General features: G+C 47.4%; 1 protein-coding gene across 1 annotated transcript in view; it reads left to right on the forward strand.

Annotated features, from left to right (window-relative positions):
* LOC144736851 (cadherin-13-like) overlaps positions 1-24162 on the forward strand; it is a 52212-nt gene that overhangs the window by 17833 nt on the left and 10217 nt on the right. Inside the window, exons 3-11 of the mRNA XM_078619501.1 lie at positions 4191-4402; positions 7751-7861; positions 10082-10228; positions 12002-12146; positions 15057-15220; positions 18167-18301; positions 20073-20258; positions 21777-22042; positions 23262-23407. Coding sequence (XP_078475627.1) covers positions 4191-4402; positions 7751-7861; positions 10082-10228; positions 12002-12146; positions 15057-15220; positions 18167-18301; positions 20073-20258; positions 21777-22042; positions 23262-23407 — 1512 coding nt within the window. The remainder of the gene's footprint in view (positions 1-4190; positions 4403-7750; positions 7862-10081; positions 10229-12001; positions 12147-15056; positions 15221-18166; positions 18302-20072; positions 20259-21776; positions 22043-23261; positions 23408-24162) is intronic.

A 24162-nucleotide genomic window follows, 5' to 3' on the forward strand; every position in this document is an offset into this window, starting at 1 on the left:
AACAAATAACAAAAACATGAACAAAAATATCTTAAAGTGACTATGTGACTAAGTGCAAACAGAAAAACCAAGAAAAGACATCAAAATATTGCAGAAAAACACCGTACACAAACGCTGTGTGCAAAAATCCCAGTGGGATGCAAGTCAAACAACCAACAACAACCACAAGACAACTTAGATTAAGGCCATCAGTCTAACTATATACTGACCCAGTAGCATATCTTGAAAACTGGAGCCAATCAACAATTTCAAGCATAATATAAATTCTCAGTGACCCAGAATTAGTAATGTTGGACGACGTTTATTTCGGAAGCATTTTGGCTGTAGAGCAGTGTTAATGGCATTATTTATGAATGGCATTATACGGCACTTCGACATTATACCGTCATTCATCCGGGGTAACGTCTTTACAGCGTGAGCCAAGAGGTAATCCATCACGGACAATGATTATCATCGCGGGAAATGTGACAAATTGAACCATCGGTCAAAACGCCTCCTTGAACATTACTGTTGTCTCTCCAAAGATAAAAAAAAAAATGTATTTTACACATTCCATCAGGCACACACACAGAGCCTCCTGGGCGTACACAACTGCAGCCGGCGTTGTGGTTCGACACACGCAAACATTCATCATCTTCATCGGCAAAAAAGTTGGGCTCGCTCGATCGCAAGAACTGCCGAGAATTTCTAAAAGACCTCATCTCATTAGTATTTAGAACGCGGTGTTGTGTACCGTGCCGCGTTCACGACGTGCTCACTCGTGCCCACATTGCCGGCAGCGTTCTCGCATATTATTGCCCTGCCTACGTGTGCAGGGCCTTTGGGCGAAAATGCAATGTGAGTATGAGTGTGGGGGAGTGGTGGTGTCACGTGGCCTCAAGGTGCACCTGGCCTGGCGCAGACGCCGTGGTGACGTCACCGTCACTTAGTTGCGAATGGCGGGTATTGGGATTGGTGCGCTACGAATCCGGCGACCCGAGTTCGATTCCCGCTCACGGCCAACACCAGTGACGAATATCCCCTAGGTCGACTCAGCCTAAAATGAGTACCTGGTGCGGTGCATAAACATCGCCACTGGGGAGACAAAGGTGGCCTGGCGTGGTGCTGGCCACCCACCCCCTCGTGTGCCGTACCGGCCTTCATAGGTGCTCGCGAACAGCACTTGCCCCAATCGTCTGTTAAGGCTATACGGGGGATCTTTGTCTTTGTCGGGAGGTAGTGTGGTGGTTAGCGCGCTGTGCTATGAACCCGGCGATCCGAGAACGTTCTTCGTGCATGGGCAACATGAATAATGAACATCTGCTCCGGTCCAGGGCCTCCCTTAGGTTGACTCAGCCTTCAACGAATAACCCATTGGATCGTCTAACACATCACAACTGGGGTAACACCCCTTCGCGTGCCGTGCCGTCCTCCATAGGTGCTCGCAAACAGCACTTTCCCCCAACAAACAATCCTCTCAAAAAGGCTATACGGGGCATCTTGGTCTCTGTGCGTTTCTGTGCATGTGCATACGCATCTGGGGAGTAGTGGTGCGTGATTAGCGCACAGCACTTTGAAACCCAGTCACCTGAGTTGGGTCACTGCCTGTTCTATGGTCCAGTGTTATTGACGGGTGTGGTGATTTTTGTGTCAATCGCAGTATCACACGAAACATGCTTCCCAAAACGATGTACCCGTTCCTATATTGTAATTGGCTGTGCTTGGATGGTATCCGTCACGTGTTCCTCATTTGAACGTCAAATGCCATCACTGCACCTCCATGCATTTCTATAATACATATATATACCGTATGTATGTTGAGCTTCTTATTATCCTGGTTGTGAGAAGGTGAGTATGATTGTTTGGAATGGGTATAAAACACGTGCACTCATGCTCTCGATTTTCCTAAGAACTTTTATTCGAATTAACGACACTCTATCCTCGGCATGATGTTCAACTGCATCCAGTTATGGTGCCACAAAAAAACAAGAACACTAGCGTAAAGCAAGGGGAAGCCACGAGAACATCTTAACCTTAACATATTTCGATTTAAAGCTTTCGTGACTGCAGGGATTCATCTTCTTGGTTCTTTCGGTAAAGTCACGTAGAATGGAAATAATAAAATAATAAAACATAATAAAATAATTCTCACGACGTTTCGGCCACAACGCAAGCAGCCGTCCTCAGGTGAAGACCAGGTCTGTCGAGGAGACAGTGTCTGACGCTGCTTGCGTTGTGGCCGAAACGTCTTGAGAATAATTTTATTATGTTTTATTTTTATTATTTTATTATTTCCAACCTTAACATAGTTTAATGTTAAACGAGCATTCACGTCTTATCCCTTGGATATAGTCGTCTGGCAATTCACCAGCATTGTTTCAAGCAAGCCTGGCTCTGTCAATGACGCGCGGAATGTCAAAACCAGTCCAGTTTGCTTTGGTGTCGAACAAATCTTGCTGAAATGATGCACTTGTAGAAGGCCCGTGTGACTGATTGGACGCGTCAAAAAATACTTGAGATGTTTCACGCGGCGGGACAGATATAGGCGAAGGATGCGAATGGCCTTCGTCGTGATGAATCTCGATAGCTGTATGACTCAATAATCCTGCCACGTGGGATTCGATGGAAGAGGATCACAGGACTATTTCTTAAGTGACTCTCAGCAGAGACCTATGGTTGTCCCCACACTGTGGGCTTACCTCCTATGCACAGAGTGTTTGGCATAGGTCAAACGTCACCGCTGGAATTTAGTCTGGATAAAAAAAGACATATTGCGTGGTCGTTTTTTTATGTCATTGGTGATCTGCCGAGACATTAATCCATTACACTGGCAAAGCTCTCGTCTTACCACAACTTAGGTTATGCAGTCATTGTGTCTCTATGCAAATATATTGGTCTCTATGCAAGTCACTGCGAGCAAGCCACGGTCGGTTACTCGCTACCCAAATATATGGGTCTCTGTGTGAGTCTATGGGTCTCTGTGTGAGTCTATGGGTCTCTGTGTGAGTCTATGGGTCTCTGTGTGAGCTTATTGGTCTCTGTTTGAGTCTATGGCTCTCTGTGTGAGTCTATGGGTTTCTGTGTGAGTCTATGGGTCTCTGTGTGGTGAGTCTATGGGTCTTTGTGTGAGTCTATGGGTCTCTGTGTGAGCCTATGGGTCTCTGTTTGAGTCTATGGCTCTCTGTGAGTCTATGGGTCTCTGTGTGAGTCTATGGGTCTCTGTGTGAGTCTATGGGTCTCTGTGTGGTGAGTCTATGGGTCTTTGTGTGAGTCTATGGGTCTCTGTGTGGTGAGTCTATGGGTCTCTGTGTGAGTCCATGTATGTTGAACTTCTTACGCGCCGTACGTAGCCAGCCGTGCTAATCGGAGGTGCAGGGGAAAGGACAACAAACTAACACACCAAAAAGTGTAATCACAGTTTAATTACAGGCGGTAGCTGAAACTTGGATTCGAACCCAGGACCTCAGTGGTGCTAGCTCAGCGCTCTTGACTCCTGAACCACCGAGGTTTACATCCAGGTAGCTGCGGTACCAAGCTTATAACGGGTTCTCAAGTGTATGGACCTAAGCCAGAGTCATCGGTGAACTGCACACAAACAAAATCAGTGTTTTGTAACCCTAATTTGCCTAAAATTCCAGACCTGAGGGTTGCGGTGGCAGCATGTTGAGTATGGCGTTCAGACCTCTCTTTGGCGACTGACTCCAGCACCACGACACTATACACTACTATGCACTACTATACATTACTATACACAGACTCTAGCTCTTCCTGGGGAATTCCCAGGGGTTCCCAGGCTAGCCGAGTGACATCGTACCGCCGGCATGTCCAGGTAGAATGAAATATATAATAGTTGAACGCTAGTTTTAAATGTGATTGGTGGTTCGCGTGATATCATCTCCCCTATGTAAGAATCTGGGTCAGGTGACGCCGTTATTCCGACTTCCTGGATGCTCCTGAAGATGCTTTGCACAGTTTGAAGCGAGCCGGTTTGTGGCTAATCGCCAAATTAGATTTTGAGAATTGTTCTTAAACTCACGAGCGAACCGAAACCATAATTGGCGTGTTGAACGCTCCTGCCCGTGAACAATTCACTCGCTCAGCTACGTCGAGTGGTGGAGGACCTCACGAACAAACTTTGGCCACATCTTTGCGTGACCTGACCCAAGAGCCCAACTGTGGACCCTCTCTCTCCGTCTCTCTTCGGCCTGCAGTCCCGTTCCGATCGTGCGGCGGCATGCCGGCGCCGACGTTCGCAGTGAGGCCGCGCTCTCTGCACGTGACCTCTCGCGGGGTGCTCACGACGTCACGACCTCTGACCCTGGCCGCGGGGTCGGAACTTCACGTGGCCGTGAGGGCGCGCGGCATTCACGGTGGCAAAACGTGGAGGAGTGCAGCGCGGGTTCTTGTGCGGTGCCACGCTCAGGTACGTCTCTCGCACCCAACCCCCCCGGCGATGTTTGTTGTCAACCGCCTCGAGGTAATTCCTCATCAACTTCGATCTCATGGGACAGCGCCACGGTGGCTCGGAGATGTTAACTACCTCGCCTGGTATACAGGGAGTCGTGGGCTCGATTCCAACCCTGACGCCTGCTGCTGTATATTTGGAGTTTGCGTGTCTCTCTCTCTCTCCCTGTGGATGCTTGGCTTTTTTTACGGGTCCTCAGGTTTTGCCCTTTACATTTAGAATCAACATCACGCGTTTAGAGTGTTTGGCTGCTATACATTTCCACGTGATAAGCCACTTCGTTGATTTATCATTTGTAGACAGGTCGCTTCTGAAAAAGAGCTATATAGCTCAGTGGGCCTTACCTGGTAAAATAAAAATTGTTAAGTTGTATATATTTTTATACTGAAAAACGCCTTATTTGAAGGCGCTTTACAATTGTAATGATGATTCTGACAACCGGAACTGTAGAGGGTTGCTTCATTTCTTAATTAGGGCGCTTCACGCAGATAACTTGGTCAGGGATGACACACAGGTTACTTGGGCCAGGGTTGGCACGCAAGTAGCGACGACGTAAGACAGCAACGACAGCGACAATGCGAAGACAGCGACGGCGTGAAGACAGATGACCCCGATCCCATGGCAGCCCCGTGCCTCACCGGTCACCCCCTTTTATCCCCGGCGTGGACTCACTCCGCTCCCGGCCACGCCCCCTTTCTCGAACTTTCTAGCCCATTCCCGAACTTCCCTGATGGTTCCCCTTTGTGACCAGTCCACGCACTGTCCTTGCACCCGCACTGTCTCCACACCCGAACTGTCTCTACACTCTGGGCTTCTTACGCGGGTTGTTCGTCTTGTTTCCATTTTTGGCCACTTCTGACCCCAGTTGTAGTGGGTATAAATTGAGGAATAAACTTCTGATGAGGCAACACGATATTTATTGTCTTTCTTACAAGTCCCTAACATAAAGGGTATATCGGTCCCCTTACCCGATACCTGGGGAGGTATGGCCTCCGGACTATACGGGCCCTATCACTGGGTACCCCGGTACCCTCCTCTGGCTGGAGCCCTAGGGGAGGCTATCTGACCCGACCGTACCCGGTCCGTGGGTCCTGACCACTGGCCACACTGAGCTCTGGCCCTTAGAAGGACAATGGAGCTTGGGGTCCAAGGTCCTATCCTTCAGCCCAGGTCTTCGTTGTTCAGCTTGCAGATGACTGAGCCAGACCTCTGAGAGGTCCGGCTTATATACTGGCTCGTGGCTTGCTCCGCCCTAGCCACGCCTCCCTTCTAGAACTTTCTGGAAGGTAACATCATCCCCTGATAATTGCTTTTTTACCCTTTTATCTGGCAACAAAACTGACACCTTTTTTACGAGGAGTCATGTTTGCATAGACCACAATACCTGCAGTGATAATGCAAATAAAAACATAACATGACTGCAGGTATTGTGGTCTATGAAAACATGACTCCTCGTAAAAAAGGTGTCAGTTTTGTTGCCAGATAAAAGGGTAAAAACCCAATTATCATATTTTTTACTGGCAAATGAGGTACCAATGGTGTAAACATCATCCCCTGTTTCCCTCCTCTCGGGGCCCTGGGGAATGCGTCCCAGGATCCGTTTGCTAGGGTTTGTCGTTGGCCCCTTCTTGGGCCATGGACATTAGCCCTGGCGTGATAGCGCTTCCGCTCCCTATTGACGATAAGGGGAAGCTACCAGCCCACAGAGTGGTGAGTGACGATTACCCCTACACAATGATAAAAATCGTACACAAGACGATAGTCATTGAGATAATGAAAACTGGGGTTGTTGTTATTAAAAGTGGTGGTGTAATTATGGTGACAGGAGAACAGGTGAGAGTGGTGAATTAGGGTTTGGGGTACTGATATGTGTAGTGATAGGGGTATTGATAGGGAGTTGGGGTAGTGATAGGGGTTGGGGTAGTGATAGGGGGTTGGGGTCGTGATAGGGGGTTGGGGTCGTGATAGGGGGTTGGGGTAATGATGGGGTTTGGGGTGGGGTCAGGTCATAGCTGGGGGGCGGGGAGTAGCAGAAACAGGATGGGCAAGGGGAGAAGAGGTGGTTTTAAGGGAGGAATGGAAGCAGGTTAGTTTGCTATCTTGATTCTAAAGACAAAAAAGTCGAAGTAATTTCCTCGCTCAAATGAACAGGAATTTGGTGTGGGGGGGGGGGGTCATCTCCCATGCACAGCCCTCCAGGGCCAGTGATGGAAATTCCACACTCCTGCGGGGCCGCCTTTCCTGATAGTTTTATTTTATTACAGGACATGAAAGGGTATTTGAAGTCACCTCGTTCACTCACTGAGTACCTGACTTAGATGCTGTCTAAATGATCTACCAGCTCTGTCTGCCTGTCTTACATCAGTTACTGCCACACTCCCTTCTTGTCTTCGCATCATTGCATGTGTTAGCCTGGCGACCTGCCTGCCTGCCACGCTATCTCTATGGCCATCTTTTGCGTCTGTTCATGTCTTCTTCACTGGCTATAACTGCGTCTGCCAGTCACTATCTCTGTCACTCTACCTGTCCATCCATCACTCTACCTTCCTATATGTCACATCTAGCACTACGTCTGACTGTCTTTATGCCTCTCTGTCTGCCCGTCTCTCTCTACCAATCCGTAACACTTTCTATCACTGTATTTTTTTTTACCATTCACTTTGCCTCAGTGGCGGCTCCTGCAAAATCTCTCAGGGGGGGCAAATGTCTGGATGATTGATAAGGATAAGGTCCACCCATGCAATGGATAAATTAACAGCTTAAGCATGTAAAGGCAACTTCACTTCTTTAATATTAATGAAAAATAAAGTGACTCTTACAATACATCTTGTTTGTTTCTATACTCACTATTAAAACAAACCACTCAAGTTTCTTTTATTAAAGATTCCACTAGGTGGCGACAAATTATATTGTTGGATGAAACGTGCTTACGTATGATGGCGTAAGCACGTTAGGGCGAGCCCGCCCGGAAGCCATAGATAATGCATTGCAGCGCCCCCGTTCGAAAAAAAACATCTTTGAATGTAAGTCTATGCGACCACTCTGGGCGATTCTCAGCTGGAGGGAAATCGCCCAAAAAGAGGCGGTACTCCACAGAACGTAGCATGACGCTGATTGGACTATATCCAGAGGCACAGTGACGGCTAGCGTGACTCTGTGGTTGAATGACATTGGTGGTGCGTCGCCCAATCGCCCTAATGAAGAAACCGCCCCTGCTTTGCCTGCTTTTCCATCTTTCCATCCGTGCGTCCGTCTCTCTCTCTCTCTCTGTGTTTGTCCTTCCTCGCTCCCCACATTTGTCCTCAGGATGGTGCGTCGTCGTCTCGGTGCCCGAGCCGCGTTCGTCGAGAGTGGACAGTTCCCAAACCTTACGTCAACGAGAACGATCCCGGCCCCTACCCGGCCTTCGTCACCATGGTAACGCACGCACACAGCGGCCTAGAGTGGTGGGCACAGGCCCTGATGCGAGGAAGGAACGAAACTGGGTCCCCCTGTCCAATTCCCCTGCCACTATTCGGTGATCTGCGCCTACTAGCAGAGGTCGCAAACGGGTTTTGATTCCTTACCCGTACCCGTACCCGGCCGCACCAGGGTCACAAACGGGTACCCGTACCCGGCCGTACCCTACCCGTACCCGGCCGGGTATCGGGTAGGGTACGGGTATCGGGTATCTGATTGCGACCTCTGGGATGAAGCCATGTTGCAGGCGCGGGTGGGTTGATTCTAGGAACTTGAATTGTGAGAAGAGACAAGACGTTGGGAAATAAGTGACAAACAGTTACTCACCAGTGACTCACGGCCTACCCGTACCCGGCCGCACCAGGGTCACAAACGGCTACCCATACCCGGCCGGGTACGGGTAGCCGGGTTTCGGGTAGGGTACGGGTATCGGGTACCCGGTTGCGACCTCTGGCGCCTAGGCCGCTCCGGGCCGGTAACGATTGCGCCGCCCGTGTACTCGATAGCTGAGCCGCTGCCTAATTGTGAGCCACGAAGGTGGAGAGATGTTATCCCTCTCGCCTGGTGTGCAGGATGGTCGGGGGTTCGACCCCAACCCTGAGGCCTCTTGTATATTTGGAGTTTGCGTGTCTCTCTCCCCGTGGTGTTGTGGGCTTTTTTTCTACGGGTCCTGTTTTTTTTTCTTTCCGCATGTAGAGAGATGCGTTGAGATTATTTATATTCACTTGCTACCTCGTTGAGCTATGTTTTGTGGCCAGGTCGCTTCTGAAAAATAAGCGAATTGCTCAGTGGGCTTTACCTGGTAAAATGAACAGGTAACAATTTAGTTTTGATTTAAAGCTTTCGTGACTGCAGGGATTCATATTCTTGGTTCTTTCGGTAAAGTCACATAGAAGGGAAATAATAAAATATGATTGTTTGATATTTTTATTATTTTATTATTTCCCTTCTACGTGACTTTACCGAAAGAACCAATAGTATAACAGTTTAGTGTTTTGTATTTTTTGCGATTTGCTTACCTTTCCAATACTTTGCGCTCCTATTGTGTATTTTGTATTGTTGTTGTGACCTTCCAGCCTGCCCCTACTGGACATCTGGCACTTTACAAGTCATCGGATTCTTCCAGCATAAACATACCTATCGGTGTCGACCTTATTACAGACGAAGTCAGACCTTATTGGTCACCCCGTGCCCTTCTAAATCTCAACGTTCATCCTACAAAGTCCCATCACAAGGGAGAAACACAGACAACAATTACGGGTTTTTTTGCCCATATCGAAACGGCTGTATGCCGTGTGGACCTGAAAACTCAATTTCCCTGTACAAGAACACGGGCAAACCATATGGGTTGACAGCTATGCATAAAGATTCTGATTCCGACATCTTGCTTCACGGATTAAGGGGATGGACACACAAACTGTGGGTCAAAATTTGAGTTTTTTCTGACTGGAGGCCCATGTCATATGTGGATTGGAGAGTTGTGGTGGAGAGGGGAAGTGTCTCGCAGTGAGACAGACCCCCGGTGAGCAAGTGGCTGGAGAGGTGATGTTTGATGCTGGTAATCCTGCATAATGCACGGGCATAATATGACTTTGAAACCCCCCGCCCACCTCCTACGCATTCCACAAGTAGTGACTAATCCCATATTTGCATTTCCCATAAATATGCTAAATTCCTCTTGATATGCAAATTCCTTTGTCAAGGCGCTCTTTCCCCTCCAACCCAGCTTAAATATACGCTGCCAAGCCTGGTGGTGTTCATTCAGACGCTGTCTTTCCGACAGACCTGTTCTTCACCTGAGGACGGCTGCTTGCGTTGTGGCTGAAACGTCGTGAGAATTGTATTTTATTATATTCTATTTAAATTTTTTAAATTGTTTCCCTTCTACGTGACTTTACCGAAAGAACCAAAAAGATGAAGTAGCCGCTGTCCTGGGATGTGTCTGGGATATTTTTCAGTCTTCCCAGGAATGTTAAAGGTCCCCACATTGTAATAATAATTCTGCACTCGCTCGAGACAATGCACACGCATGCTGTCCTCCCCTCTCATCGTCATGCGAGATATTCTTCTTTGCCTGATATCTCCATTTTTAAAATCTATATATTTACATCTCAGAGGTGGCAACCGTAGTGGACCGCCACTGGCTATTTGTTTTCGTACACGCGCGCGTGTCCGCAGTACACATCGGACCAAACGAAGGCACACAAGTACAAGCTCACGGGCCCCGGCGCGGATGAGGATCCCGTGGGGCTGTTCTACCTGGACGGCCATGGACGGATATACGTGAAGGAAGCTGTGGATCGCGAGACGCTGAAAGATTACCAAGTACGATGCGTGAAATCACGGGCCTTCAAAAAGTATTGTCGCTCCCTCGACATTAGAGCTGTCAAACAGCGGGGCGGCAGAAAAGCCCCAACGGTAACACGTTCGCCTCCTTGTTGTAGAGAATTGCGGTTTGACTCCGTAAGGAAGTCCCAGTTAATACCTCGGTTTGTATTAACCGTGAAATGCTACACGCAGTCCACTTCACTCAAGATTGAACACTAAGCGTACCCGCAATGCCATCTGAAATGAGTGGGGCATTAAATGCCAGCGTCGAATTCGAAGAAGATGAAAATACACTGCAAATTACAGTAAACCCTCACGGTGTACGAGCTCTAGATTCAAGAGTTTCGCATACTCGCGAGTTACTAAGCGTATACGAGTTCATTATTCGCGACCTGCCGGACTCCAGTATTCGCGAGCGTACAACGTGCCAGACCACCGACACTGGGAAGGTGACGCAGAATGTTGTTCCATTTAAAATTGTCTGCAATGTCTTCTTGGTTCTTTCGGTAAAGTCACGTAGAAGGGAAATAATAAAATAATAAAAATAAAACATAATAAAATAATTCTCATGACGTTTCGGCCACAACGCAAGCAGCCGTCCTCAGGTGAAGAACAGGTCTGTCGGAAAGACAGCGTCTGAATGAACACCACCAAGCTTGGTGGTGTTCATTCAGACGCTTGGTGGACGAAACGTCGTGAGAATTATTTTATTAGGTTTTATTTTTATTATTTAATTACTTCCCTTCTACGTGACTTTACCGAAAGAACCAAGAAGATGAATCCCTGCAGTCACGAAAGCTTTAAATCGAAAATTGTCTGCAATGATCAGGCACCCCCCTTGGCTGCCCATGTTGTTGTCAGTCTCGCAGTAATCCCTCCCGTGAGATTGCGTCTGCGGTAGGCTGACATTTTGGTATAAACGAGTCCACTGTGGCAGCCAGCGCTCCTCATAGTGCTAAAATGATAAGTGTGCATTGTTATCAAACACCTGCATCTTCTCTCGCGGTGAGAGACGGTTCACTCCACGGGATAACACTGGTCAACACACTTTTTCTGGCATAAGGTATTCCAACGGTTGTAAGGTAATTTTGGGGTGCTGATTCCAAATCTGCCATCAGTTTTTGTCTATCACATCAGGTTTCTGAGATATCAAATATTGCATTTTCAATAAAAACTGCAGAAGAAAAATATTAAATTAGTGTGGATATCTACATAAAATTATATTATAAACACACTATCCTAAAAATACAGCACCATATTTTAACACTAAAGCAGTCACTGACTCGCAACAACTTGCAATCATAAGTGACAGAGTTAATTTCGGGTAAAAATCAATGAAAATGGGGTATGGCGATAGCATAAAAATGAGATGTGATGGAGAAAATCTGAAATCAGATTTGGAATCAACACCCTGAAATTAGTCTAGAACAGCTGCAAAAGTCCAGGCCAGAAATTTATTTTTTATTTTTTGTTGACCAGTATTATAATTACACACAGTAATCATTGCCCCCTACTGGCAGACTAATGCATGCTTGCAGACCTGGTGCTGAGCAATCTTGTGCGGAGGATGGGTGGAGGAGGGCAGAGATGGAGAGGGGAGGAGGATGGTGGTGTATGGAGGAGGTGGCATCGGAGGTGGCATCGGATGGAGAAGAAAGATGATTGTAGCCACGGGGATCGCGCCCATCAAGCCCAGTGGCAGCATCCACCGTGAGTCTGTAGCCGTGGGAGCCAATACGGTGCTCACGCCGGAACTCATTGCTCCCGCAGATGTTTGTGCACGCGTATGACGAACAGGGCCAGGAAGTCGAAAATCCTGCCGTGATGACGGTGCTGGTGACCGATGTCAATGACGAGACTCCGCAGTTCGTGGAGAAAAACTTCACGGGAACGGTGCTGGAGAACCAGCCAGCCGGTGAGCGTATTTAACGAAAACGAGAATGATAAAAAACATTTTTTATAAGAGCTGCCCTCCTTCGTGTCTCTCAAACTACTTTACGGTCTAGATTTGAAGCTTTCGTGACTGCAAGGATTCATATTCTTAGGTTTTTTCGGTAAAGTCACGTAGGTAAACATTTTTAAATTAAAATTAATAAAAGTAAAATGAAAATAAAATAAAAATCACGACGTTTCGGAGGCAACACAAGCTTCCGTCTTCAGGTGGAACGTCACAGCACGATTGCTGTATCAAGTGAGAGAAATTCCAAGAAAACAGTCCTTGTATAGATACTGGTTGAGGGTGGGAGGAGCCAAGGTAGGCCCTGGATATTACGTTTGTGAGGTTCGGTGCGGCTGAAGCACGCTGCTAGGAATGAGCCTTTGTTGTGTAGAATGGTGTATATGACAAGTGACGTGCATTGCATCTCACTTTAAGCATTTTAGGGGGTGATAATTGCTGCTTTGTGTGTCATCCCTCCTGAGCAATATGCTGTATATATTTTCTTTAAATTGGCAAATTTGAACCACGATAATGCTGTTATAAAATGGCCAACTGGTTTCAAATTATGGCAGGGGATGTTTGAAGATCCACTGTGATTACAATATATATATATGTATAGTTGATACCCCTGCAGTAATAACCAGCATGTCTGGCTGTATCCTAATCGTAAACCTCTGCAATAAGTAGAAAACAGCCTACTGCTGGGCCATGTCACTCCCTCAGCTGTGCAGTGCAGCAATAATAATAACGATGTGTTATTTGTATACATGCACATTTTTTATTTTTTTAAAGCCGGAAGAATTTGTAACGTCTTCTTGGTTCTTTCGGTAAAGTCACGTAGAAGGGAAATAATAAAATAAAAATAAAAAAACATAATAAAAAAATATAATTCTCACGACGTTTCGGCCACAACGCAAGCAGCCGTCCTCAGGTGAAGAACAGGTCTGTCGGAAAGACAGACCTGTTTATTATGTTTTATTTTTATTATTTTATTATTTCTCTTCTACGTGACTTTACCGAAATAACCAAGAAGATGAATCCCTGCAGTCACGAAAGCTTTAAATCGAAATTTTATTTGTAGCGTGCAAAGTTTTTTTGTATGGCAGAGAGCGGGAATGCAGGCAGAACCAGCACCAGCAATTGCCCAAGCTTCATGATCCTATATTGGGATGTGATTGGGATGTACTTATTTTAACACAGTTAATGTCCACAGACCCACAAGACGACAACATCAAAGTGTGCATACTTTATCCGTAGGCTGTCACGACCAATATGATGATTCATAATTGGTTAATTTTGGGTTGGACAGTGCGGGTACAATGCCGACTTTTGTCCTATTACCCTCCACGACCCGACAAAACCAATCAAATCAAGTTGTCATGTGGGCAAATATACAAATTGATTTGGTTTTTCAGCAAACTAGAATATTGAAAAGCAGGCACATTTTTTTTGTCACAATACAGTATTTATATGGCGTATTACTGGAGAATACATCCAGCATCATCAACGTTTTAAAGCTTTCGTGACTGCAGGGATTCATCTTCTTGGTTCTTTCGGTAAAGTCACGTAGAAGGGAAATAATAAAATAATAAAAATAAAACATAATAAAATAAAATAATATATAATATTTTATTGTGTTTTATTATTATTTTATTATTTCCCTTCTACGTGACTTTACCAAAAGAACCAAGAAGACATCATGAACGTGTTAACACGAGCTCAGTTCTCCCATCAAAGAGCTTCCTGATCCGGGCCCTTAATTCGATGCCCAGGCATCTTTGGCACGATCACGCGCGCGATCCATTTTCATCTTCTTCTTCGTTCGTATGGCATTTTTGGAGATTGCAGCAGATTACAAATTGATGTCGAGGTTTTTGATATCCATTCCATTGCTTCAGGAGTAGCCGCGTGGGATTTGTTTCAGATCGCCGTTCACGATATACGTTGCACGGTCCGAGATGTTGCACAACCAGTCACAAACTGGACTCTCGTTAATTTTCCATTCATGGAGAAAGTGTCTCACATTTTCCATGTAGTGGAAGATCTTTTCATCCATTTTAATAACTACGGTTCATTGCTGGTAGCTGATTGGTTGTGATTGGCAGGTTAGCTTCGTGTACTACTATTTAGGGGTTGGCGATAATTGGCCACCCTTAATTATATTACGGTGCATTGTGTGAATAATGAATCTGGAGTTGTAATGCTTATTGTGATTCTAGTTAAGCCTTAATTGGTTAATAGGCTCGGTTTGTAATTTTATGAATTGGCACTACAGGTAGTCCTCTACTTACGATGGAGATGCGTTACGACGACCCCATCGTAAGTCAAGAATATCGTAAGTCGAAGATGGCCTAGCCTACCCAGGAGTCTTAAAGAATGGTGATAATTTAGCAAAACAGAGCAATTTACAGTACCGTAATGTATAAACTATATACTTTATGTATTTAATAATTACAATACTGTATTGCACAGTAAAGTGTAAAGTAAAAAATACAAGGTAAATTCTAAGCCTACCTATATGAACTGCAATTTAATAGAAAGTGTTTTCAGGAAACAATCCTATCTGCATCACACAAGGCAGGAGATGCGTACATCCCGGCAGCGTCCCAACGTACAGTATCATACCTCGTAGGCTGCTGCGTTTGCCTGCCACGCGAAATTCAAAATATTTTACAATTTTGTTGTATCGCTATCGCATCGTAAGATCGAAATATCGTAAGTCGGACCATCGTAACTCGGGGACTATCTGTATAAGGAATTTGTGATACAGGTTGATTGAAGAGATTGTTGGTGTTACATTGTGATAATAAATGATCAATTGATGGCTAGAGTTGTTTACCGACATTATGAATTTAGTTCGCTACACGGATTTTTTTTTCTGTTCAGGCACGACCGTGATAAATATAGAGGCGACAGATGGAGATGATCCAGCTACAGACCACGTCATCATCATGTACACCATCATCTCCCAGAAGCCACCCATACCCAAAGCGTTCACCATCGACAGGAGCAGTGGCACCATCACTACCCTGATAAAACTGGACAGAGAGGTGAGGCCACGGTCACCATCGTCACTACCTCCACCATCATCGCCAGCATAATGTGATTACAATCTCCGTCGTCACCAATACTAGCACCATCACAACACTGATCGTGCTGGACAGAGGTGAATCCACCACCATCGTCACCACCTACACCATCATCATTGTTACTACCTCGACCGTCACCAACGTAATGCTCCAAGACCTTCTGAATTCCAGCCAACAAGCCTCCGGTGATCGAGGGTCTTGATGATGTCTGTGCCAAGATATGACCCATCTGCTAAACCTAAGGAAAGCTGCTCCATTCACCGATGGACCATATATTCCATTCATGGCACTCTTAGAAGCGCTTCTGTTCCTTAAAATTTACCTGCTGACAATTTCATCGCACCAACATTCTTTTCATTTCTCACGCTGCAAGAGTGTGGGCACGTGCAGCCATTTTATACCTCGTGCAATCTGTCAATGGTGGCATTATTCTGGTCAAAACCAGTGTGGGCACTTGCATCCGGTGATATCAGGTACCCAAAGCCGTCCATAGGGCATAGCGAAACGGGGCGACCACCCTGAACCCTTGCGCTTCAACCTCACGGTGTCAGATGTAATACTTTAGTTTGAAGGTGTGTCAGGAGGCCCATATGGTGGCATTTGCCCCGGGCCCCGCACCTCCCCTACGGACGGCTCTGCAAGTACCTTCATAGACACCTCCTGAACTTTGTCCCTGAGGAACTGCGAATATCCACCCTCCATATCTAAGGAGGAATGCTCAGAAATATGCTCCCCTCGTGTTGTTGTCAGGGCTTCCTGGAACTGGGTAATTGTCTCTTCAAGTTTGGTCCAGTTTGGTAATGTTGAGTTTCTTTGGGAGGTTTGACATTGACTTCTTGATTTTCAGGATGGATCGAAAGGGAGAGCCCTTGTGTGTACCAGAACACTGTGTCCACCTCAACTGCATGCAACACCCTGGTGACAAGGACCTCCGTAACATCTCTCTGCCTGGTCAACAAAAAAAAAACATTTTTTTCTGGCCTGGACTTTTGCAGCTGTTTTAGACTAATTTCAGGGTGCTGATTCCAAATCTGATTTCAGATTTTCTCCATCACATCTCATTTTATGCTATCGGCATACCCCATTTTCATTGATTTTACCCGAAATTAACTCTGTCACTTATGATTGCAAGTTGTTGCGAGTCAGTGACTGCTTTAGTGTTAAAATATGGTGCTGTATTTTTTAGGATAGTGTGTTTATAATATCATTTTATGTAGATATCCACATTTATTAAATATTTTTCTTCTGCAGTTTTTATTAAAAATGCAATATTTGATATCTAAAAAACCTGATGTGATAGACAAAAACTGATGCCAGATTTGGAATCAGCACCCCAAAATTACATTAAAACCGTTGGAATACCTTATGCCAGAAAAAGTGTGTTGACCAGTGTAATCAATCAGACGTCAGTGTTTAGATCTTGGATGCATCCAGGTTGTTTTTAGTCTGTCTGGGAGGAGGGAAAAAGTGTTAGCGCGCCATGCCGGCCGCCTGAATAGGTGCTCATGGACAGCACTTGCCCCAACCCATCTGATACGGTTGTAGTGAGTCCAACTGAGTCATAGACGTTGTCTTGGTAGCAACACTATTTATTACATCAACTCAACACGCAACATAACGTAACCTACACTCGGGTGTTGAACGCCCATCTAACCACGTTACGGCAGAACTAGACACGGTCCCGCTATCCCGGTCCGGACCACAAGCTGGGTCCCGGACCACGTGGCTAGAGGCTTCTTCAACACGACGTGGATCTTCACTCAACAACAGTCAAGAACCGCGAGCCCCACATGGGGCCCCCATTATATCGGCCCGGGCTGGGGCTGGCTCCGCCTCTCACCCCGTCCACCTTCTAGATCTCTCTGGATCCTTCCCTCACCCCGCCCACCTTCTAGATCTCTCCGGCTCCGCCCCTCGCCCCGCCCACCTTTTAGATCTCTCCAGCTCCGCCTCTCACCCCGTCCACCTTCTAGATCTCTCCGGATCCTTCCCTCACCCCGCCCACCTTCTAGATCTCTCCGGCTCCGCCTCTCACCCCGCCCACCTTCTAGATCTCTCGAGCTCTTTCCCAACGGCTCCCGAGAGCTCCTCTATACCACGTGACCACCCAGCAGCCCCCGCCTACCGGTGGACCCCCTCCAATATCATCCGGTCACGTGTTGGGAGGTCAACCAGCGTATCATGCCCCAACGTAACCCTGGCTGCCTGACACTCTCTCTCGCTCCCTCACCGGGAGCCTGCACCGCACACCGTACGTGTTGCCTCTGCGCTAACCAGCGCACACCCAAGCCCCGCTAGGGCTGGTGGTACTACGCCCAGTAACCGGGCTGCACATAATGACAACAGATTATCCGCCGTGGCCTCGCAAGGCCGGCACCGCACAGTGACATTCAGAGTCACTACACGGTCATAAAGGCGGTCTTTGTATGCGAGATAGGATGACGATCTCCCATATCCCTTCCCTTTGATGCTGCTAATCCTGCATAATGCACGGGCATAAGTAGTACTAATCACATACCTGCATTTCCCATAAATATGCTAAATTCCTCTTGATATGCATATTCTTTTGTCAAGGCGCCCTTTTCCCCCCTTCCAACCCAGCTTATATATATGCTCCAAGCACGTGTGCTGTTTCATTCAGACGCTGTCGCCTCGACAGACCTGGTTTTCACCTGAGGACGGCTGCTTGCGTTGTGGCCGAAACGTCGTGAGAATTGTTTTATTATGTTTTATTTTTATTACTTTATTACTTCCCTTCTGCGTGACTTTACCGAAAGAACCAAGAAGAGGATGACGATATTGGTTTGTGCGCAGACCGTTGATGGTGGCCTGTGGAAGCATTCATTCAGCAATGGAGTGACCGTCGCCTATGTTGACGATGATACGTGCGTGCGTGTGTGTGTGCAGGCTGTGAGTCAGTTCCTGCTGGAAGTGAACGCCAGGGACTGCAACGGCTCCCCCATAGGGCTCAGCAACACGACCACTGTGACCATCATCGTGGGGGACACGAACGACAACCCCCCAGAGTTCACCTCCCCCAAGGTCTTGTCTCGCGCGCACACAATTCCCAGTGTCGCACAGTGATCATCGGCAGCCACAGCAATAGTGTAGAGGAGTAAAATGGGGACGTGACGTCAGGTGTGCCGTTCAGTGCGATGACGTCACGTCTCCTAGGGTACTTACGGGAGACCCCGTGACGTAAGCGGGGTCACTGTGGGAACGGGTAGAGTGAGCAGGGTGAAGTGGGAACCAGGGGTAGAGAGAGGGATCGAGTGGTGAGTCTGGGGAGAAGCCGGTGGTAGCCGTAGAGGTGCTTCTCTCTCCGCTCGGTGGAGTCGGCAGAGTCCACGATCCGACACGAGAGAGAGAGACCGGAGCTAGCCGGCAGGGACCCAGACTCAGAGTAGGACCCCCCTAGCCCCTGGGAGTTGTGTACCCTGCTGTGTGTGTAATATTGATAAGTTTTAATAAACCCTGGCGAAAGCCCTTAACTTACCTCCTTCTCCGGGTGCCTCTGTGGGAACTCCTCTACAATAGTATCAGTATCATCATCATCAACATGCCGAACATGGTGGCGAGATGTTAACTACATCGCCTAATAGACAAGTTGTCGTGGGATCCTGACCCTGAAGCTTGTTGTATATTTAGAGTCTTGCATGTTCTCCTGGTAGGTGCGTGGATTTTTCTCAGGGTTCTCTGGTTTTCCCTTCCACATTTAGTATTTGGCTGCTTTAAATTTCCACGTGCTAAGCCACTTCGTTGAACTATCATTTGTTGCATGGTCGCTTCTAAAAAAGAGCTATATAGCTCAGTAGGCTTTACCTGGTAAAAGAAAAAATATTTTAATTTTTTTTTATAATTTTAACAATTATAATATTTATTTGACTGTCAAACGATGAATGTCACTCTCATAATCTCACTTTCTTGCAAATTAGACTATCCTGGCCTCTTTAAAATCTCTCGCCTGGTTAAAACAAAATTAACTTGAACCATGCATCCCGAGCAATTGGGAAAGTGCTGCCCTCTACCGTGTGTGAACCAGAAGTTACTCGAAGGGATATGCACCAGAGGTCGCAACCGGGTACCCGATACCCGTACCCTACCCGATACCCGGCTACCCGTACCCGGCCGGGTACGGGAACCCGTTTGCGACCCTGGTGCGGCCGTGTATGGGTACGGGTAGGCCGTGAGTCACTGGTGAGTCACCGTTTGTCACTCATTTCCCAACGTCTTGTCTCTTCTCACAATTCAAGTTCCTAGAATCAACCCACTCGCGCCTCCAACGTGGCTTCATCCCAGAGGTCGCAATCGGGTACCCGTACCTTACCCGATACCCGGCCGGGTACGGGTAGCCGGGTATCGGGTAGGGTACGGGTACCCGTTTTCGACCCTGGTGCGGCCGGGTACGGGTAAGGAATCAAAACCCGTTTGCGACCTCTGATATGCACGTCTGTGGGCCGCTCTGCAAAACGGAAGGATCGCTTTGCTCTCCGAGATATCCGAATGCGTCCTTCGTCTCGCGACGATGATGATGCTGACAGCACAATCGGGATGAATTTCGATTTAAAGCTTTCGTGACTGCAGGGATTCATCTTCTTGTTTCTTTCGGTAAAGTCACGTAGAAGGGAAGTAATAAAATAATAAAAATAAAAGATAATAAAATAATTCTCACAGTGAGAGTGACTTTACCGAAAGAACCAAGAAGATGAATCGGGATGAAATTGGCGATTGTAATCAGAGCCCATCACAGAGGAGGCTCGAACTTTCCCCGCTCCCCTCCCTGCCTCCCTCCCGGCCTCTCCTCGCTGTGCAGTACGAGGGGACGGTGCGGGAGAACGAGCTGGTGACCCAGGCGGTCGTGCTGGACATTCGAGATGCGGACGCTCCGGGCTTGCCGGCGTGGCGAGCCGTCTACACCGTCACTCGCGGCAACGAGGCAGGGCACTTCACCATTGCCACCGATGCCAAGACCAACCAGGGCGTATTGTCCGTCGTCAAGGTTTGTGTGGTCAATGTGTGTGTGCAGTGGGAGCGGTGGTGCAGCGGTTAGCGCGCTACGAAAAGCAACCTGGCGACTCGAGTTCAATCATCGCTTTATGGCTACCAACACACAGTGACGATTATCTGAACCGGTCTTGGGCCTCCCCGAGGTCGACTCAGCCTCAAATGAGGACTTTGGTGTGGTGGTGTAGACATCGCCACTCGGGAGTCAAACGAGACGTAATCTAAAAAAGCTGTTTAATTACAATGAACATTATAACAAATCATTATAAATCGAATACATATCGGGGTACACCAGTAATGCAAAGAAGAAGACTTCTTGAATATGCCGGTCATATTTTCAAGCTAAATTCATGTCTAATTGCCGCTAAATTTGGTTGTGAAAATTGTCATTCGACTGACAGGTGTGAGCTGAAACAGACAAATGTAATTTGTTTGGCTTTGTTGAATTACAGGTTGATGTAAAGACTGGCCAATTAGGGGTAAGTGGTGGTGCGGGTTGTCTTGAAATGAGATTTTAAATAAGGTCCTACTTGACAATAAAAATATAATATAGGTTTTTGGGTCAGATCGCGTTATTTATAAATGTGTCGTAACCCTCCACCACCCGACACGGCCAAATAGTAAAAAAGTGTCACGTTTTTCAAAGGACAAAATAATTCACTTCTTTAGCCCACCGGTGTGCTGAAGAGAGAATCAACAGCATTTTTAATTTGAGTAGTACGACGTTTCGCTGATAATTACAATCAACTTCATCGGGCAAGAATTTGGCCGTGTCGGGTGGTGGAGGGTTACGACACATTTATAAATAACGCGATCTGACCCAAAAACCTATATTATGAATAATATTGGTCGCGAAAGCCTCCTACATGTTAAATCAAAATATATATCATAGGGATAGGGGGGCAGGGAGCATGGGGGCGGGGGGGAGGAGAGGTCAACGGCCCCGTTTAGATCCGCTACTGTGTCGGTGGCGGAGGGTTTCACAACATCACTTTAGCACGATCACGATACAGTCCTACCAACACAAACTATAGGGAATCAAAAACAGAAACGTCCTTGAGCTGAGACTTGAACAGTTGGGCAGAAGGGCGGAAAGCAGAGGTCGCAACCGGGTACCCGATACCCGTACCCTACCCGATACCCGGCTACCCGTACCCGGCCGGGTACGGGTACGGGTACCCGTTTGCGACCCTGGTGCGGCCGGGTATGGGTAGGCCGTGAGTCACCGGTGAGTAACCGTTTGTCACTCATTTTGGGTAGGGTACGGGTACGGGTAGCGTACGGGTACCCATACCCGGCCGGGTACGGGTACGGGTACCTATTTTCGACCCTGGTGCGGTCGGGTACGGGTAAGGAATGAAAACCCGTTTGCGACCTCTGGCGGAAAGACGATAGAGGGCAAGGGAGCACAACAACATGGACAGTTGGGGGTCCACGAGTTCCAGGCCGCGGAGATGCACGAGCTGACCCTAGCTGGTCGATTCAACGCCGCCCGAATTTCTCACCACCGCAGCCACTGAACTTTGAAGCGATAACAACGGCTGACAAGACGGTCCCTCTCGTGGTGACGGTGGCCAACGAGGAGAAGCTCCTTCCCGGCGTGGTCGCATCGTCGTCGTCCACCGCCACGGTGCTCGTGCGCGTCACGGACGTCAACGAGGACGCGGCTTTCGTTCCGTCGGTGCGCATGGTGCAGTGCGACGAGGGGTCGCCGCTGGGATCGTCGCTCGGGGTCTTCTCCGCACAGGACCCCGACACTGGGACAACGCACAACTTCACGTGAGCATAAAGTCGCGCTGGGGGTAGGCCTCGGCAAGGTAAGGTAAAAGTGTAAAAAACAACGAGCCTACCTTTTACCCTACCACAATACAATCACTCTACCCTACCTTTTACCCTTTAGCAGGTAGGGTAACAGTGTAAAAAGCAACGAGCCTACCTTTTACCCTACCACAATACAATCACTCTACCCTACCTTTTACCCTTTAGCAGGTAAGGTAAAAGGTAAAAAGCAACGAGCCTACCTTTACCCTACCCTTTACCCTTACCCCTTGGCATGTCGATACCTTTACCCTTTACCCTTTTACCCGGTAAAAAGGGTAAATTACCTTACCTTGCCGAGGCCTGGCTGGGGGGCGGGGGAGGCTCGTAATAACCATGTCAGGGATGGTGAGAAGTCCATAATCAGAATTGAAAAAAATCCTGGAGGAAGCTGAGATGAGGTACGAAGCTTTGTTTCACTGATGTCCAGTAACAGGTGACGGCAAGGGTGATGGCATGTGTGTATCAAGCGTAAGATACCGCACACCCGTTTGCTTTATAGCCGATGTTACAGACCGACCCCATGTAATTCAAATTGAATTGGCCACTGGTGTGCCGGTGTCAGGGCCCAAATATGGCACACGGCAAATGACTCAATGGGAATACACTTGACAATCAATGCCCGCTACTGGAAACACCAATGCCCACTTGCAGGCTAGGTTCTGAGTCACCTTGTGTCCTGCATGAACAGCTGCCACTGTGTTGAGATGAGATGTAAGTCACTTATCACGTGTAAAGCGCTCTGAGATGGCCCTGCCCAAAGGTGGTTCAGCTATATATATATATAATTATCTTCTTGGTTCTTTCGGTGGTGCTCATTCAGACGCTGTCTTTCCGACAGACCTGTTCTTCACCTGAGGACGGCTGCTTGCGTTGTGGCCGAAACGTCGTGAGAATTGTATTTTATTATGTTTTATTGTTATTATTTATTATTTCCCTTCTACGTGACTTTACCGAAAGAACCAAGAAGATGAATCCCTGCAGTCACGAAAGCTTTAAATCGAAATTTATAAAATTATCATTCAACCCTTGGGGCTTGGTTTTCTCCATTTCTCATGGGGGTTCATAATGGCCGTATCAGGGATGGTAAGCAGGTGGTAAGGGTGAGTGTATGGGTTCAAGACTTAGAGCTGTGTCTATGCATGCTGATGTTAACTCCGAATGGACCGGTTGTCCACAGCTACAAGATCGTGTCAGACAGGGCGGGCTGGCTGGCGATTGACCCAAGCACAGGAGCGCTCAGCTTGGCTGGGGACGTGGACTATGAAGACCCCGAGTACATCCGCAGTGGGCAGTACAACGTGACCGTCATTGCCATCGATGCAGGTGGTCACTCATCCGAGGGCTATGCAAGGCAGCACGACTCTGCTTTAGCTGCCGAGATCTGGTGCGATCTGGCTCAATCAGGGTGATTTGGGTCATCAAATATCCAAAAGCCAACATTGGCCTCCTTCGAAAGCGACACATCATATCACCCAGGGCTTAATTCCAGCCAGGGAAAGATATGCACACCCAGCACACCCCATCCAGTTTTCTTCTCGCTGTGGCTGGGGCTACTAGTCGACTCAAAACTGCTCTAGAGGAGTTGTACACCCCTAGCTGCCAGTGCTATTCAGTGGCCTAAAATAAGATGTTTCACTTCGGATGATCGCTGCAAAGTATGACCTGTGTTTTGATTTAGTGTGCTGATCTTAAAGGTGCATTGAAAAATTATAATACTCCGATTGATGCTCCTGCTGTTGTGGAGTGATTCATGCAGCCAGCTATGGCTGCAGGGTTTTTGGTAGTACATGTTGTTTATGTCGTTTATTGTGAAAATTCCGTCACAGTTCCTATGATCGCTGTTTCATTGCTTTCATGGCTTTATTTTGGTGATTTGGAAAAGTTGATTGGTTTAGCCATGTTTGTTTGTTGTAGTACGGAGTTAGACTGATGGCCTTAATCTAAGTTGTCTTGTGGTTGTTGTTGTTGTTTGACTTGCAACAACTCTGATGATGATAATGATATGCACTGTCCTTGAAGTTGATTGGTCCACAACCGAGACAGCTTTTCTTAGAGCCTAGTCGCCATTGGTGTTGGAC

This window comes from Lampetra planeri, chromosome 63 (assembly GCF_965212315.1).
Source record: "Lampetra planeri chromosome 63, kcLamPlan1.2.h2, whole genome shotgun sequence".
Lineage (NCBI taxonomy): Eukaryota > Metazoa > Chordata > Hyperoartia > Petromyzontiformes > Petromyzontidae > Lampetra > Lampetra planeri.